Source organism: Danio rerio, chromosome 23 (genome assembly GCF_049306965.1).
Source record: "Danio rerio strain Tuebingen ecotype United States chromosome 23, GRCz12tu, whole genome shotgun sequence".
NCBI lineage: Eukaryota > Metazoa > Chordata > Actinopteri > Cypriniformes > Danionidae > Danio > Danio rerio.
The window spans coordinates 39,837,501-39,856,570 of record NC_133198.1 but is presented as its reverse complement, the minus strand read 5'-3'; the positions used below and the strand labels follow the sequence as shown (position 1 = coordinate 39,856,570).

The 19,070-nt window shown below is 34.9% G+C and overlaps 1 protein-coding gene across 3 annotated transcripts in view; it reads right to left on the bottom strand.

Moving 5' to 3' along the window:
* Positions 1–634: 634 nt before the first annotated feature.
* The window catches only part of tspan31 (tetraspanin 31), a 22,661-nt gene continuing 4,225 nt past the window's right edge, over positions 635–19,070 (bottom strand). The window contains exons 2-6 of one of the 3 annotated variants that reach the window (XR_012398266.1): positions 10,756–10,923; positions 7,326–7,406; positions 5,547–7,231; positions 4,177–5,389; positions 635–1,815 (exon numbers count right to left, since the gene is read on the bottom strand). Coding sequence is in view for 2 of the 3 variants with exons in the window: in NM_200281.1 (NP_956575.1) it covers positions 1,741–1,815; positions 4,177–4,287; positions 7,091–7,231; positions 7,326–7,406; positions 10,756–10,923 (576 nt within the window). In the remaining variant the exon portion in view is untranslated. 3 annotated transcript variants of the gene reach the window in all.

Here is a 19,070-nt window from a genome sequence, read left to right as displayed (position 1 = left end):
TTATGGATTCTCTAGCATTTTTAATTTACTCATAATTGTGACATTTAAATATAAAATCAAAACTGTATATATATATATTACTCATAAACCTGAGGAAATAAAAGTCAGAATTACAACCACTTGCAAATGCACATGTGTAGGTTCAACTGCAATTCTGATTTTATTTCTAACAATAAACTCTCTTCTTTAGATTTAGATAATGTTTCCACAACCAAGTACTCAGTTATAACTCACAATTGACAAAACAAAAATCTTATGTATTTCTTAAATTTGTAGGTTTATAGGCTCTGCTATGCCTACTTCCTGCAACTTAAACCTTTTTTTTTACAAAACAGTGAATGTAAACTGTAATTTATAATCATGCTGACTTCATTTACTCAAAATTGGGATAAAATGTAAAAATTAAAACTAATATAGTGTCAAATCTGGAAAAAAAGTTGGAACTGCAGCTTTTTATTAAAGTCCATGACTTATTTTTCACAATTCTACATTTTTTTCTTCTCATAATTAAGGAACTTGTCACAATTTTTTGTCATCAAGTGCAAAAGTATAGCCTCTCTTTTGCAATTCTGTCTTTTCTGCAATTTATAATACAGCTTATCAATCAAAACAGAAAGAAAAAAAAAGTCAGAGCTGCCATAGTCATAATTACCTTTTATTACGATCATTACTAAGTGGCAAAAACAGGCTTCCATATTGCTCAGTGCTAAAATCATGGACCTGATGCTGTTAGTACGGTTTAGAAAAGCTGTAAACAAACGATACATGATTGCGAATAAAAATAGTAGCTTAAACTAAGCCGACAGACAACCGAATAAATGGCACACTGAGATCATTTCAACACAACAATGCATAAGATATTAAAAACACTATATCCGTGAGTAATACTAAGGGGAGATCGAGAACTTAAAAAGTCCAGTGAGAACATTGAGGCCGGACTGAGGCGGTAAGATCTCACTGCTTTAAATAAAGATCGGGGGGAAAAAAAGCGGTAAATCGGTCAACCCTGTCACAGCAAAGACTATGTACAACAGGAGGACTGCAGTCCATCGGCAGGGAAATCCTCCCATTCACATGGCTCAGTTACACAAGTTTGTGTTTTCTTTTTCTTTAAATATTCATGTACTACGTCTAATTCCTAAACTAATATCCCATAGGCTGGACTGGTCACCTCATCGAGACGGACTTCATTAAAGCATCGCACAAAACACAGGATTTTTTTTCCCCAGTGGGAGATACATGACAGAATTTCACCGAAACGTTGACAGTTTATATGGGTTCACTTTCTGTTACACTGAAACTACAGGGACCATTTCAGAGCTCTGGTTATGTGTACTGATGTGAGCTGGAAACTGAGGCTATGAACATGCACACAATGACTTTACATTGCAGATTTTTTTTGGGGGGGTTGCATACACAGAACAGGAAGAGTTTCTCAAGTCAAGGATGGAGGAAAAGTGCCAGAACAAGCATCCTTTCATACATGATTCTTCCTGCTGCTGCTTTAAATTAGCCCTCGGCAGACCTTGTGTGGAAACTGGGTCAGATCGATCATCAAAATGGTGCGTGTGTGTGTTTTGTACCTGATGTGATTTTGTTTTTATGTGTGTTTTTCAGGAGATTTGCTCTGCGTTGAATGCTTTGAATGTCTCTTGGTGCGCTCCGCTCTACCTGTGCAAAGGGGGACTGGAATAGCTGGACTACACAGAACGTATAGTTTAGGACTGACAGTCTGAGAGACTATAGGAAAGCACTGGGGTTTGCTCTCGGGTCCTTTTGGTTCCTGTAGCGCATGGCCAGCCAAACTCCTAAGATCTGAGAGAAAAAGAGAAAATTACATTTTATTAGTGCCACACAACAGCTGTAATGAGTGAAATGTCATGCAGCTAATTCATGTTTTTTTCTCCCTTATTTTAGGCAATTATACTCTACCTGACAAAAGTCTTGTCGCCTATCTAAGTTTTAGGAACAACAAATAATAACTTAACTTCTAGTTGATCATTTAGTATGAGAAGTGGCTTATATGAAAGGCAAAGGCCTCTAGATTACGCTGATTTTACCAAAATAAAATATGATCATGCCTTGATTTTTTGTTATTTAATTAGGACAGTAAGGTCTGACTTTGCTTAGACTAGTCTTGTCATTTAACAAAAATACTGTCCAGTATAGAATATACAGTCATGGTGCAGTGGAAAAAAAAAAAGTTAATATTGTGTATGACTCCCATGAGCTTGGAGGACTGCATCCATACATCTCTGCACTGACTCTAACTTATTAATAAAGTCAATAGGAATGGCAAAGAAAGCGTTCTTGCAGGACTCCCAGAGTTCATCAAGATTCTTTCGATTCATCTTCATTGGCTCCTCAGACATGCTCAATAATGTTTATGTCTGGTGACTGGGCTGCCCAATCCTGGAGCACCTTGACCTTCTTTGCTTTCAGGAATTTTGATGTGGAGGCTAAAGTATGAGAAGGAGCGCTATCCTGCTAAATATTTTGCCCTCTCCTGTGGTTAGTAATACGCTTATTTCATGCGGCCGCCATTTTAAAACACGAAAGCGAGGCTTCTCTGAGCACGTTCATAAACAGCACTGATTTGTCATAGTATTCCCAAGTGCTCAACAGAAATGACAGTGATTGGCCATGAAGGTCATCGGTTCAGCGCTCTTCACCAAGTGCAAACAGATACACGGACATTAGAGCGTTTTAAAGCTGTGAAGATCAGTCAATTCATCAGCTAATTGCTTGCTATGTTTGCACTCTGTAAACATCAGTGAAGTGCAGTGAACTGACGACCCTCTCGGCCAATCACACTCATTTTCGTTGAGCACGTGAACACAATGGCAAATCAGCGATGTTTATGAACGCGCTCAGCGAAGCCTCGCTTTTGTGTTTTAAAATGCCGGCCGCATGAAATAAGTGTATTTTTGTTGAAGAAAGCCATCAACAGTGCCTTAGATGTTAATGGGAAATGGACTTTGTTTTAAATTTCAGTAGCGAAATTCAGTATTGTGACAAGTCTAATAAAGTGAAAGAATCAGTTCATTAACTTGAGCTTGATAAATGGCATCTAAAACGTGTGTTTGGGAAAGAAAACGTTAGCTAACTACTGCCATTTCTCTTAACTTAGCTGAAAATGAGGCCTGATATCCATTTTTATTTATTTTTTATTCAGAACAGACCTTCGGGTCACTCGGAAGGCAGTGAAATTATAAATTGCTGTCACGTTTTCTTCGCTGATAAGATATACAGCTAGGTACAACATTTCTGTGTGACTCAGGCGATACTTCCGGGTTTCTTCGCACGGCAGTCTCGATTTCGCTGTTTAAAATGGCGGCCGAGTGAAATCAGTCTATGTAATAGGCAGCACAAATGTCTTGACACCTCAGGCAATGCTTAATTGCGCTTATATCTTCCAAATGGTAAAAAAGGGTACTTTTTGCAAGATTTCACATATACTATTATAAATTATTTATAGAGCTGGGTGATTACACGAAAAATAATCGAAATCAGCATTCAGAACCTATAATTGATCTAAGTTTTCCCTAAGGACTTTCCCTACCACGTGTGGAGTCATGTGACCCCACTTTGTTAAAGGTTGATTTATACTTCTGCGGCCACTTTGAAGCCACATCTGATCTCTGGTCAAGTTGGACGATCCCATTCTTGAACCTTTGCTCTACACTGACGATGATTGGAAGCTGCGCTAGAGATGCCTTGAGATGGCATATTTTCCATGAGATTCAAATGATTATTTACAATAAAACCTTATTTACAGGATACACAAGAGTTATTTTATTTAGAAGAGATACTGCATATTTTTTTACTTTTAATACTTAAAACATTGACAATAATTAGTTGTTTAGGTTAATTAGTAAAAGTTGTTTATTTTTACTTTTTTATAAGAAAAAAAAGTGACATGGTTTTAGTGTGTTTTAATTTCTCTTTTAGTGTGTCTTTCAATGTTGATGTTCTGTAAATAATCAGATATAGTAGATATGTGTGTGTTTACTTCAATTATTTTAAGATCAAGAAATGCACCCTTCATTCAGAAATCTCTCACCTGTATTTATGACCAATAACAATTGTTTTCAATATAAAACATCTTAAAAGGTAGAGACCAGTTGCCCTTCTATTTGTTTGCATCCAGATTCCAGACAACATGCGACAACTAACCTCTGTAAAGCTGAAAAACAGACCAACTCCTCCCAGGATCTTCAGAGCTTCTGATGAATGCTGGAGCATCTTCAGACCGCAGGTGACGCATTCTTTTTTTTGTGTACATGGCTGTAGAAAATGAAAGCATATCTCTTATTTCTCACATTTGATTAACTCAACATCCACCATTTCAGGCTGCAGCTCAGCATCAAACAGAGCAAAATGAAATGTATAAAGTTACTTCACTTGTCTGTCAATTTCTGCCTGTCTAAAAGGTAATAGTGTTTTACATAATGTTCAGGTTACTGGAAAGACCCATCGTTTTTCTATTAAAAATCTTGATTTATTCTCAGGAGCCAGAGTTATTATTTTAAGTCATCCTGTATTTGTGTTTTTGACTCTCAAAATAAAGGAAACTGCAGACTTGCATTCTATGAATCGTAGTAATTAGGGATGCACCGATATTGATTTCTTAGCCGATATCGATAACCGATAACTCTTAAGGTTTGGAGGTCGATAACCAATATATTATAGCCAGTGAATATCATTATTTCAAAATGTTATATTTTTATACAGTGAACAACGTTTGAAAAGTTTAAAGTGATCTTATGAACGGAGTACCCTAATCCAAGCAAAAAAGCAATAATTTCAAAATTGCAAGGTGATCATAAAGACCTATAGTCATGATTCTACATAAATCAGCATGCCAAAAATAAATGATTACCTTTTTTTCGCACAGCAAATTAACATGCAACTTGACTGTAGCATAAAAATAACAGGTTAAATAACAAAATGGGATTTAATTCACAAACCAGTTAAATAATTATATTTTAAATAAAATGAAAATGAAATAACTAGGAACTGAAACCAGCTTAACCAAGTTATTTACAGAGTTATTAACGCAAAGCATTACCACACAAAGAAAGGAGGGACTTTGAAGAAAAGAACAATGTGAAGTAAGCTGCACTGGACAAGTAAGAACAAGTTCGACCCAAGCATGCGCGAGGCAGGCAATTATGTAATCTATCGGCTTAAAGATATTGGCCTAACTTTGATATCAGACTGATAACGATATAGCCTCCAATATATTGTGCATCCCTAGCAGTTATGAATCAATTTCAGTAAAACATAAATTATAAATTTGTTCTAATAAATATACAAAAATGTTCAAGGATGACAAAATTTATAGCAACAAACTATTGCTTTAAGACAGGGGTCACCAATCTCGGTCCTGGAGGGCCGGTGTCCCTGCAGGATTTAGCTCCAACTTGCCTCAACACACCTGCCTGAATGTTTCAAGTATACCAAGCAAGACCTTGATTAGCTTGTTCAGGTGTGTTTGATTAGGGTTGGAGCTAAAATCTCCAGGACACCGGCCCTCCAGGAACAAGTTTGGTGACCACTGCTTTAAGGGAACACTGCATTTAGGCTCCTTTTACAACTTCACTAGAGTTAAACGATTTAGTTTTACTATTTATTTTTTACCCATTCAGCCGATCTCTGGGTCTGCAGTAGCAGATTTAGCTTAGCATAGATAATTATATCGGATTAGACCATTAGCATCTCACTCAAGGACTTCAAATAATTTTCTTATTTAAAGGTGGACTCTTTTGTAGTTGCATCGTGTACAGACAAGGACAGACAGATAATGAAAAGTTGCTATTTTCATGCCAATATGGTTAGAAACGATCCTCTCATTCTGGCGTATAGGTTGTTTGCAATCACATGGTTCTGATGAAGCAAAAAAAACTGAATGGGAGATAAAGAGGAACGTTCATAATTTTGCGATTTTTACCATATTTCAAAGAAGATAGGAATAGAAAATATCCACATATGTTGGGCAAAAGTCGGTCCTTATATTATGAAGCATTTCTTTTTTGTTTGGTTGATTAACTAACCATCAACAAACTTTCGCTGCTGGTGTGCATCTCGATGTTAACCTTCCGATTGTCTATTCTGCCAAAATGCCAGTGAAGACATGGATTATTGCAAAACAAGACAGTGATTTCATTGCAACAATTACATGGCAGGGTACGCAATTTATGTTCTTCTGGATTTTGTATCCGTGTGGTGGTGTTTGTATCTGATTTTTATAACACATAATACACACAGCTAGGCCTGTATATAAACTTTAGTGCTACCAAACTAATTATCGCATTCACAAAAAGTTTGTACACATGGACGCATTTAAAAATGTTGATTACATGCCGCATTTTCCTGTTTTTCAGCCAGTTTCTTGAACTTTTCCCCATTTTTGAGTAAAAGGTTTTATAACTCTATAAAAGCTGCTCTGCATTTCTCATTTTAGGCAATTTAAACATTTATAAACAACACAAAACATAAGCATTTTGATGTTCTGATAGCGATTCCAATGAAGAAGAATCGCTTCCTGCCCTCTATCTGAATTTGAGCGTCATCGATGACATCATGTGAAGACAACCTATAAATAATAGAACATGCTAGAACCTGAAAATAACCCACAGCCAGGTAACAATGCTGCATAATATCATTGCGCCTGCTGAGTCTGCTTTTAATATGATCTGGGGAAAAAACGCCATTTTTTTATGATTTATTTTTGAGTGAGATGTTAATAGTCTAATTTGATTCAATGATTTATGCTAAGCTGAGCTAAAAGTGCTCCAGCCAATCCCAGAGATCAGCTGAATGGATTCTTAAATGGTAAAACTAAACTGTTTAATTCTAGTGGACTTGCAAAATGTGGACTTTTTATTTCATAAAAAAAAGAAAGAAAAAGTGGAGTTTCCTTTAAGTAAGTGTTTTTGGCCAGAATTTTTTGTAAAATAAAACAGATCAGATTTTGGTGACTCATGCTCTTCATGTCCCTCCTTTTGTTCCCAATTCTGTTTCTCTGTCAACTAACATGTCAAAAAGATACAATAAAAGAAAACACAAACACATGAGGGATTCTTACAGATGTACACAAGTGTAGATCAGACATAATGTCTGCCTGGAGGTTGGTGCTGTTGAAAAGGCCACAGCAGTCCAGCTTTTTCTCAAGGCTTATTCTTGTGTCGTTACTCATTATTTTCCAGGATGATTCCAGCAGCTTCTCCTGTTTTGGCAACGAGACATGACAGAGAATTAAACTTTCTAAAAAGAAAAAAAAAATGCAACAACAACTGTGTTAGAAAGTTAACAAGTCCTACCTGCTGACCCTGATTCATGGCCAGACAAGAACAGGAAACTCCAAACTGGAAGAGGAAGACTACGAAGAGAATGACCATGTACTGTGCAGAAGCATTCGCGGTCAAGGATTTACAAACCTCAGATGGGAAAACTGTTAAAATGGCATCAGAACACCATTATATGGTAATCAAACTGTAAGAAAACTGAACTGTAAAACCTGGGAAGTTCTGATTACTCAAAGCTGCATGAAATTGGAAAAAAAATTACATAGCAAAATTTTGTTTCTCTGTGATGTATATTGTGATATGAATATAATTCCACAAGATGTTCCACAACCCTATTAAGAAAGAATTAATCAGTTTAGCTTGATTAGGATTATTTTGTAGGGCAGCGCATTTGCGTAAAATGTTAAATACAAATTAATTTAACTATGTTTCATGGTTTTCTGTGGATTTTAACTGTGTTGAGGTACAGAAATTCAATAATCATATGTAAAATGACTGTGTAGTCTTCACTGTATAATCAATTAAATAAAATTAATCTTGGTTAAAGCTTTAAACATATAATCTCTTGGTTTAAATGCGCTTGAAATCTTAAAAGGTTTTAAAAACACATCAAAATCTTTCACTCTTTTGTAAAACTGATATGGAAAGATAATTATTCTGAAAAGGGCCACACAACTGATCTAGAATTCAATTAAATTTAAGGAACAAACTTTGTGATGACCCCACTAGTCATATTTTCTGAACAGAAGCATTTGCCGTCAAGGATTTACAATCCTCAGATGGGAAAACAGTTAAAATGGCATCAGAAAACCATTATTTGGTAATCAAACTGTAAAAAGACTGAACTGTAAAACCGCAGAAGTTCAGATTACTCAAAGCTTAGGGCTGCACGATATTGGAAAAATTACATAGCAATATTTTGTTTCTGTGATGTATATTGTGATAAGAATGTAAATCCACAAGATGTCTTACAACCCTATTTAGAAAGAATTAATCATTTTAGATTGATTGGGATTATTTTGTAGGGCAGTGCATTTGCATAAAACATCAAATACAAATGAATTTAACTATGTTTTATGATTTTCTGTGGATTCTAGCTCTGTTAAGATACAGAAATTCAATAATCATTTGTAAAATGACTGTATAGTCTTCACTGTATAAATAATAAAATACAATTCATCTTTGTTTAAGCTTCAAACTATATCATTTTTTTTTTTAAACTCTTGGTTACAAGCTTTGGTTATAGCTTGATATGGAAAGATAATTATTCTGAAAAGGGCTACACAAATAATCTAGAATTGAATTGAACTTTAGGAACAAACTTTGTGATGACCCCACTAGTCATATGTTCTGAACACTGGGGATCCTGTGACTATTGCAGACTCGCACATTGCGACATCAATGCTGAACAATACATTGTGCAGCCCTACTCAACACATTTAAGTAAAATAAAGCAACTTTTACGGTTCAGTTTAGCTCGATTTGCCTTTCCACTGCCGTTTAGTACTGTTTAAAGTGGGTGTAATTATCCAAAGACTAAAATGCACAAGATGTATCACTCATGTAGTTTTGAATGGGGAAAAGTCTAACGGTCGATATGGCGAATAAAGCCCTGCCTACTAGTACAGGTGCAAATCATTGATCACTATAGACAGGTTTCTCCGGGAGAAGCTCAGACCAGATGTGTGCTTTTACAACAGGTTTTGTGGTCAACAAACACACTGGAATCTCAGTAAATACTTGCTTTACAAACATAAGATTGAAATAGCTTGAAATAGCTTGAAATCTGTACTTTTATATGGACCTACTTCACTTGAAAACAAACGTTTTTAGTTTTGTAATCTGTATGAAACGAATGCGAGGTACAGTCTGTCCTGTCAAACTCACATCACACGACAACAACGACTCAATTGCTCACAAACTAGTAAACAAAGAGTCACTGTCATTTCTGGAGGAGATTCACCATCAAGACCAAGTTGTGAAGTACTTCAGAAGACCAGCGCAATCTGACGAAGCAACAATCTAAAATAGTGAGGTTGGTGTCGTGATCTCGCTCCTTCCGAGTGCACATGCACGATTTTGTGTGATTCAAATGTTTCGAAACGAAACGTATGAAAGAGTTGTTGGTTAATTTTATTGGTGATTGCAATTATGTAACATGACATCATAAGCTTGGCAAAGAGATTTGGAGGATTTGATGTTTCCCTATTGAGACAGAATGCCAGAGCATTTCAAAGATGGCTGCCGAAAGAAATGACTTGCCTTAAAGGGACTTTGGATTATCTCCATAGATATAACAGTTCATTCCAGGTTGTCCCATCCAGCTGCTGCTGGTGATGACCATTTAAAGCCGTACTCACACTAGGTACAGTTGCATCGAACCGGGCCAAAGCACGCTTGTCCCCCCTCCCGTCTCCCCCGACGGCCCGCACTCACACCACAATCGGGCCTCGGCACGCTTAAGTCATCGCTGCTGCGCTGATCAGTGAGAAGCGCTCTCACTCGGCAGCAGTTATGACATGTAGTCAAATATTTCGCCAAAAAGTCCTTGGGGATGCGGTGACACGCAGTCAGATATTTCGCCGAACAGATCCGCCACTTTTGGCGTTCATAAACAATCATAAAGCTCTCGTGCTGCAGGAATGAGGATGTTTGCTGAAGGTGTGCAGCTGTCGTGCTGTGAGGAGTTCTCGTCTTTATTAATCTACGGCAGTTTGCGTTCACTGAACAGTAAGAATGATTAATAAATCCATATGAGACAGTCCCTTAAAGTCACGTCTCAGTTTGGGGCTTTGGTGCGTTTTGCACTCACACTACAAACGTACCGCGCCAAAGCCCAAGTGAACCGCGCTCAGGCCCACCTCTTCCAACCGGGCCAGGGCCGGCCAAGTGAACCGTGCCTGAGCCCGATTCAGCGCCCTCACACTTCTCAAACGATCCAGGAAACGGGCCTGGGCACGGTACGGATGGCATAGTGTGAGTATAGGCCCTAAAATATAGTGGGTTTGGTGTCATGCAACACAAATATAATGACGCTGGTAGTGACGATTCTTTTTGACCAATCGCTGATCTGCAGTGTGTACAAATTGTTTTGCGTTTGGTGACAGTATGGCTCGCTTGTAACCTCGAAGTGGTGCTAAAAAATGGTGTTTAGGTGTGTTAGGTATTTAGGTATAAAATTTGTGGAAAAGTGGAAACCAATGAACAGTTTAATTGAACTATTAAACAAACTAATTTATGTAGACTGCAAATACATCAAATTTTCTCAAAACTTTATTATGTATAACTATACTATACTATACTATACTATACTATACTATACTATATATAACTACAAATTTTGTTGACATAATTTTTTTCTATTAAGTACAAAGCAGTTTCATTAATATTTCATTTCATTAACTACACCGTTCAGTTTTACAATATAGTGGCTGCTAAAGGATACAAAGAAAAGCATGACTTGGTGATGGTGGACCGCTCCTATGAGCCCCACAATGGCGATCAGTTGCAGAAAGAAGCCTACGGCAATTACGCCGCCGATGATGTGAATGCTGGAGACGATGCCAAAGCCTTTGCCCCATGCTGCTACAACAATCAACAGGAGACCCACAAGCTGAGGGAGAAACAAGAGGCCAATCAGAAACATGTCAAGACGGTACAAAACAAGACATTGATTAAAATATCACTATATTGTGCTACCTGACATGAAACGCATTCACAACATATTTTACTTCCATAATGTGACACTTTAAAGTTAAAAGTAATATTTATTGAGGACATTTTAGGGGATCTAACGAGCTGATTAAAAATGATAGCGATAAATAATAAATGTAAAAAATAATATATTTCAACCAAACAGAATGAAATTCAACAAACATGGTAGACAAGCAAAATATGCCAATAAAAATTGAGAATTTTTAATTAGGAAATAATTGACTTTTTAGTTTTGTTTGTTTGTTGAGATATAAAAACTAAATATAAACCAGAGATGCCCAAACTAGGGCCAGTGGACAAAGGTTGACCCATGGCAACCTTTGATTTGGCCCACCAATCCCATCTGAGAAGAGAATGATGCTGGATTTTGGGCTGAGTGCCTTTAACAGAGATCGTAATTTTAATTTAACATAACCTTTTTTCTTTGTTTGTTTTATTGCTAAACTACAAAAAAGCTAACTAAAATTAAATGTTTCAATTATATGTTATATAATTTACCTTTGGCCAACCACCCTCAGTCAAATTTTTTTTTTTTTCAAATTAAATTCATTACAGGCCGATGGTGTAGCCTTTGCAAAGTTACTGGCTAGACGACTAATTCTTATGAAATGGAAGTCAGCAGCTCTCTTTTCTTATCGGCAATGGGTGTTTGATTTTTTTTTTTTTACTTTTTTTTTACTTTTTTAAAAAGATTTGGTTTGCAATAAAACAAAAGCCAGAACAGCTCTAGACAGTCTGGAGCCCTTTTCTAAAACAAATTTTAAGGAGACACTTATATCTCAATAGCCTTTTTTTCTTTGTATAATTTATTTATTTATTCTTTTGTTTGTTTTTTATTATCCTAATTTGTATGTTACCTTATGTGAGTATATTTTTGTGTATATTTGTGGTATTGTACCTTATTATTTTTTATACTTGTTTAGATAATTATGTTTTCCTGATAATTTATATATATAAATATATATATATATATATATATATATATATATAAATATATATATATATATATATATATATATATATATATATATATATATATATATATATATATATATATATATATATATATATAAAATGTATATTTTATTGTGTGACCTAAAATGAACCTAATAAAGCAAAAAATAAAAAATAAAAAAGTTTGGTTCTTTGGCCTTTCGTAAGAAAAAGTTTTGGGCACCCCTGAACTAAACGAAATATATTTTTAAATCTAAGTATAGTGTTGTCACAATACTGGAATTTGATACCAATAGGTACTGAAATTTTTTAAATGTCCATTTTCCACAAACATTTACGCACTGTCGAGCACGATCTTAAACAGCGCTGATCTGCCATTGTGTTCATGTGCTCAGCAGAAGGACTGTGATGGCCATGAAGGTCATCAGTTCATCAAACTGACCGCTGTTTACTGTGTGTAACCGCAGATACAGGGACACTGGAGCGTTTCAAAGACACGTTGATCAGCTGGTTTGTCTATAAGCTGACATATGAGCGATCCGCTGATGAACTGAGACTTTAAAACACTCCAGTGTAAACTGTATCTGTGATTACACACAGTAAACAGTGGTGAGTTCGGTGACTGATGACCTTCATGGCCAATCACAGTCATTTCTGTTGAGCACATGAACACAATGGTGAATAAGAGCCATCTAAGAACATGCTTCACAGCACTTAAATGTTTGCAGGAAATGGACATTTTTTAAATTTCAGTACCGACTGGTATTGAATTCCAGCATCGTGACAACCCTTATATATACATATATATATAAAATAAACAAAAAAAACTAAACTACAATAAAAATTGTTCACTGACAAATAAATTAAATTCAAACTCTCTTTTCAATTTTATTATTATCATTCTTGAAACTGTATTACATTTAAATTTATTACAATTAATCCATACAATAATTTGAATAGAATAATAATAATAATGATGAAATAATAAATAGAATAGAATAATAATATTAATAAAATAAAATTAGATAAATATATAATAAAAAATAAATAATAAAATACATTACAATAAAAAAACTAAAATACCACAAAATCAAAGCAAATAAAAGAAAATAAATGCACAGTGGCAAAATTATTAAAAAATGATCCATAATTAAACTTCTTGACTTTATCATTATTATTATTTATTTGTAATTAGCAGCAGCTGACAACCATATCATGTTACCATCTCCACCAATCAACACTAGATGGGTGTGGTCTCCATATGACAGATAGTTAAAGTGAAAAAAGAACAAACATAAGTGAAGACAAAGTACATTTACCTCAGTAATAAAACATGCTCTGAATACCATTTCATGTTGACTTTAAGTGACGTCTATACAGCCACTAAAACTACAAGGGTTGTATATGCCTACTATTTTATATTACATTTTAATTTATCAAAACCATCGGGACAGACCTCAAGCACAGATCACATGCTTCTACGCTTCTAAAATGCAAATTACTACATATCTAGACGCTAAACTGTGACTAGGGCTCAATCTACAGTTTGTCTACAAATCTACACAACCCAAAGCAAAGGGCAGAAGGATAAAACGTGTAGGTCCAGAGAGTAATATAAACCTTACCGAAAAGCATTACTGTCAACTGCTGCAAACCCAAAGCTGACCAAACAATGTACGCACAGTCCCTCCTTAAACGCCAGCATGAGTAACATGATCATGATGTTATAGAGAACATTGTGAACCAAAAGCAAAACAAACACACCACAAACTGTGCAGTAAAAGTGGTAGTGGACTGGACTGTATGTAAAATAACTTAGGGATGCATCAATAAGGATTTTTTTTTTACATTTTGGAGGTTGATAGTCTATACTATTAGTCGATAAATATGAATATTTCTCAAATTTATGCATGATTGCGAAAACAAAAGGCTTGTGTTTGTTTATTTATTGCCATTTTAGCATCTCATGGCTATATAAGATGAATTGAAATTAATCGCATCCAAAATAAAAGTTTGTTTTGAGATAGTATGTGTGTACTGTGTATACTTATTATATAAAAAACATTCATATATTTGAGAAAATGTTTTCCTTTTATTTAGATATAAAATACATATGTATCTGATACCAATTATAGTCAAGTTTAAATATCTATGCAAAAAATATTTTGTTTAGCTTCGTTTTTTATGCATGCGTGTTAGGGGTGTAATGGAACACAGGTAATTCTTCATTCATACGGATCACAACCCATGGTTAGAAACACGTGTGTTCGCGGATTAGGCTTATACTTTTATTTTCCCTGTACAATAATCCTAAAATTTGTAATGATCACAGAGAGCTACATGATTAATCATTTAAAGATCGGGATCTCAACACCCACGCAACATAAATTATAAATGATGGTGATTTGCATATGTTTATTAATCCTTCAAATTGCTGCATTCAAATCTGTGTTTGAAAAACGCAAAAATCAAGAAAGAGATTCAGTCTTTAGTCTTGAGTTAGTTATAAAGTTACAGTCAAATAACATAGAAGTACTGAGATAGTAGTTTATAGTTTAGGTGAAACCACTGATGTTTATGGTGAGGATAAAAATCACCATCATATGCATTTAACTTGATGCTCAAAAACAAAAATTGTAGGCAGCAATTCCACTATTTAACCAATACGTAACCAACCAGCCATCAAAAAATATGCCACTGAATAATTCTTCAAAAATTATACATGAAATATTAAGTTTTATGACTATTTCTTGAAAATGAGACCAAAAGTAAATATAGGTTGTACAAATTATAATGTTAAAATTATAACATTTAGCGTTATCAGCAACAGTAGTAGTAACAGTAAATTTCTCACAGTACTGCATGTTTTACTATTTATTTTTATTCAGCTGATTATTTCTTCATTTTTTTTATTTTTATAAAATTACAGGTTCTAAGTTATGTTTGTTAAAAGCAAAAGTTTCTTGCAGAGCTGTTTCTGTAATAAATGGAAAGCAAATCATATTTGACTCCTCCCCTTTTTGGCTGATCCGAAAAATGGTCCGATACGTGACTAAAAAACCATAATGTTATGCGAATCATGAGATTTTTGACCCGTTACACCACTAATGTGTGCATCATACACATAATAATGTCTTCTCTCTGTTAAACAGAAATTGGGGAAAAAAATAAAAGGGGGGCTAATAATTCTGACTTCAACTGTATATAAATTTTTATTTTTTCCCCAATTTCTGTTTAACAGAGAGAAGACATCTAATGTCTAATATATCTAAGGGGCTGAAATCTAAGAGGCTAATAACATCTAATTGGCTAATAATTTTGACCCTAAAATGTTTTTTTTTTATTATTAAAAACTGCTTTTATTCTAGACGAAATAAAACAATACATATATATATACACACACACACACACACACACACACACACTTTTTTACACATTTATATTATGTCTTATAAAAACATCTTACATAATAAATAAATAAATAAATAAATATAAAAAAATATATTGGCAAAAATATAAATCCATAAATAAAGCAGTAAACATTAATCAAAATTAAAATACCAGAAAAATAATGATAAAAAGGGGAGGGCGGCAACCAGCATGCAAAGTGGTTGAACCAGCGGAAATAATAACTTATCAGCTCAAAGATACACTTAACCCTGGTCCCTGCTATAAGACAGATAATGATAATATTAAAAATAGTATATATTGGCTGTACATTAGTATACTGTGCATCCATAAAATAATTTATTCTTAAATAATATTGTGAATTGTGCATTCACAAGCAGCCACTGATGGGGTAAACTGAGGTTATCCGCTGTTATGTTAAAAGGTTTTAACTTATGGGTTACTAACACAGATCTTTAACCACTAGACTATACCACTCACAGATATTTAGCACTTCTCATTTACAGAGCTGGGTGCAAAGTCTTTATTTTTGGCTGAGCGTGACTGTGACACGATGAACTTAACCCTGAATTGTCATCATCGCATGTGTGAGTCAGATGCGTTAAGAAGCATGATCAGTGACTCAGTACTGTATGTATTATGTTACAGGGATTATTCACACACACACAAAAATGACAGTTTGCTTTATAATTTAGTCACTCTTGGGTCATCAAAGATAAATAAATGACTTTTTTTTAATTCAGTGAATAATAAGGCTTTTTAGCTGAAAGTGTGAATCTTGACTATAAAAAATTTAATGGCCACTTTTCGAGAGTTAAAAAAAAAGGGAAGTCAAAAAGTCAAAAAAAGAAAAAAGAAATTAAATTGGTATCACTATCAGGACTTGCAAAACCTGGTAGCTTAAAGTCCTGGGCTATTATTTTATCAATCAGGCTACCAAATTCTATCTACACCATGCCCAGCGGGGTATCTTGATAGCCTGTCAGGCACGATGTTGATTAATTTTGAAAGCCCAACTGAAAAAACAATAGCCCCGGGACTTCGGGCTACCAGATTTTGTGAGCCCTGACTTTATTTTGATGGTGTTTTTAATGCGTTTTGTTGAATTTAAGCGACAATAGGGTTGTAACAATATACCGGTATGACGGTTTACCACGATTTGAACGTGCACGATTATCATACCATGAACAATTGCATATCAACGGTTTTAACCCTTAAAGACCGAGACAGCCGCCCGCGGCTAAAAATAAGTATTGCTCTTAAATGTTTAATAACTTTTGATCCGCTGATCCGATTCATACAATTCAAAGATTGGCATAAAGAAGAGAATCTCAGCTTTCCAGTGCCGTATCACATAACATTCGCGGACTTTCAGAGGCTCCGGAATCAGTGCGGTTACGTCATCAACATTTGACAACGCTGATTTGACAAAGAAACGCTCGTCACTGTGTCTCCGGACAAACCAGACATCATACATTGATGCATTGTCCCTCCTCCATGCCCAGATTGGTTCAAACTCGCTATATCACAACCAATAAGCATAGGTTTCGCTTTTGTTTGTGGACCAAGCTTTTTGAACAACACGGAATGAGAGAAAGGCATACATTTATGCGCGGCTAAATAAAACGCAAAAAAAAAAAGTTTTGCATGAAATAATTCTCATACTAAGTACTTTTGCATGCACAGCAGCACAGAAACATGACAAAACAGTGACACAGCAAAGACGAACTGCTGCTCGTGCTGTTTTCAAAAGACGCAAATGAAGATGCAGCTGTTTGTCTGCATTGCATACAACCACATCCAAATCCATGCTGGCACATAAAACCTAAGGATGTTCCATATTGAATCTAGTTTCGTTATGTAACTATTTATAGTATAGTAAATATTTATATCTATTTTTTACTGAGGATTTGCACCATGTTTATTTGGACTTTATTTGGACTTTGACACATTATTTATTATTTTCTTATTTTTATTTGTTCATTGTAAGTGGTGTTGTTTATAGTAACTAAAAGTATATTATTTGGAAAAAGTCACATTTGCTTCACTGTTCTATTATTTTGTAACATTTGTAACATACCGTATACCGCAAAACCGTCAAACCGTGGTATTGTTTTAGACGATTATCATACCGTGAAAAACTCATACCGTTACAACCCTAAGCGACAATGCATCTACATGCAAACTAGGTCTTATTAGATTATAAGTAGACTGTTATGTTTGGGTTAGGGTTAGTGTAAGCTGACATGTACTTGCAACGTTTCTTAAAGTCAGTTAAATGTGTTGAAGGAGCAGTATCAACAGATATTAAGCAGACAGTCTACTAATACTCGAATGAGAATTAATTGGCATGCCGTTGCAATGCAACTTATAGTCAACAAAATGTGCAATAGGGACCATCAAAATAAAGTCTTCTGAAGTCCATGACACTCTGAGGTCTTATGAAGCAAAAATCCTGTCATATTTAGATCTGTGCAAGAAACTGAACATTGTTTATGATATTATTTCCTTTATTCCACAACCTTGGCAGTCTCATAATTTTATGAATATTAATTTTGTATAGCATGTATGCTTTTTTTATTTTCAAAGAGTAAATAGCTTTTGTGTTGAATTGAACTAATAACCAAGGACTAGTTTAACAACAACAAAACAGTTAGAAATAAGCCATGTATATGTATATGGCTGATTCCAGCGTTATGGACGTGACATTTGCAGAAAAAAAATGAAACGTATATACTCGGAGAATGTATATGTTAACAGAATATTGAAATATCTGTTTATATTTTTATTACCCCTTAACCATAGAGTTTAGGCATCAAAAAAATATCAGTCTATGCAGGTGTTTTATATTTAAAATGACGGCAAAATGAATGCGTTACGGACGTGACAAAAAAAAGACATGAGTTTTGTGAGTTGACATACTTGGTTAAAATTCTGTGAATAAAAATGCAGAAGCCAAAAATATTTATAACAGTCAAAAGGATAAGGGTTGGCTCTGCATGGGACATTTATAATTAATTTTATTTAGTTTTTCATTTTTGCATTAATGAGGGAAAACTATCGTTACGGACGTGACTTGTCTTCGTTACGGACGTGACTGCTCTGAAATTGACAGTTGACACATTATGAAAATCAGATAAATGCTTTCAAAACTTGACAAAAGACCTATTTGTGGATATCTGTTGGGTGTGTAAACCAATAAACTTTAACCTCTGAGACATCTGAATGGTAAGGTTGCACAATTTATCAAACTTAAATAGATATCACCTTGTTATATTTAATTCGTATTATGGCATGTGTGTTGTTAAAGGTTAAGGCACGTTCGAATGTTCAAAACTCAATTCGGAAACAGTGGTGCATGCTAACATGGTGCTTTTATTCTCTGAATAATATAGAATTGATAATAAACATAATCAGCTATAATAGGCCTATGTTTATCGGGCTCCTTTCCAGACAAACTTGAATTGAATCATTGCCCGACCGTTAGTGCGCAAGACCGTGTCTACGTGGCGAATATTCAAAATCTAGTTGTGTCACAGTTATGGCAATATTATATTTGACAAAGTTTATTTTAGTTTATTCTAGTTAATGTGTTAGTCGATTGAATAAATAGCTTAATTTGTCCACTCGCGCATGCTTTCTTTTTCTCGTCGGCAGTCACTTCAGGACAGGTTGAAAAAATTT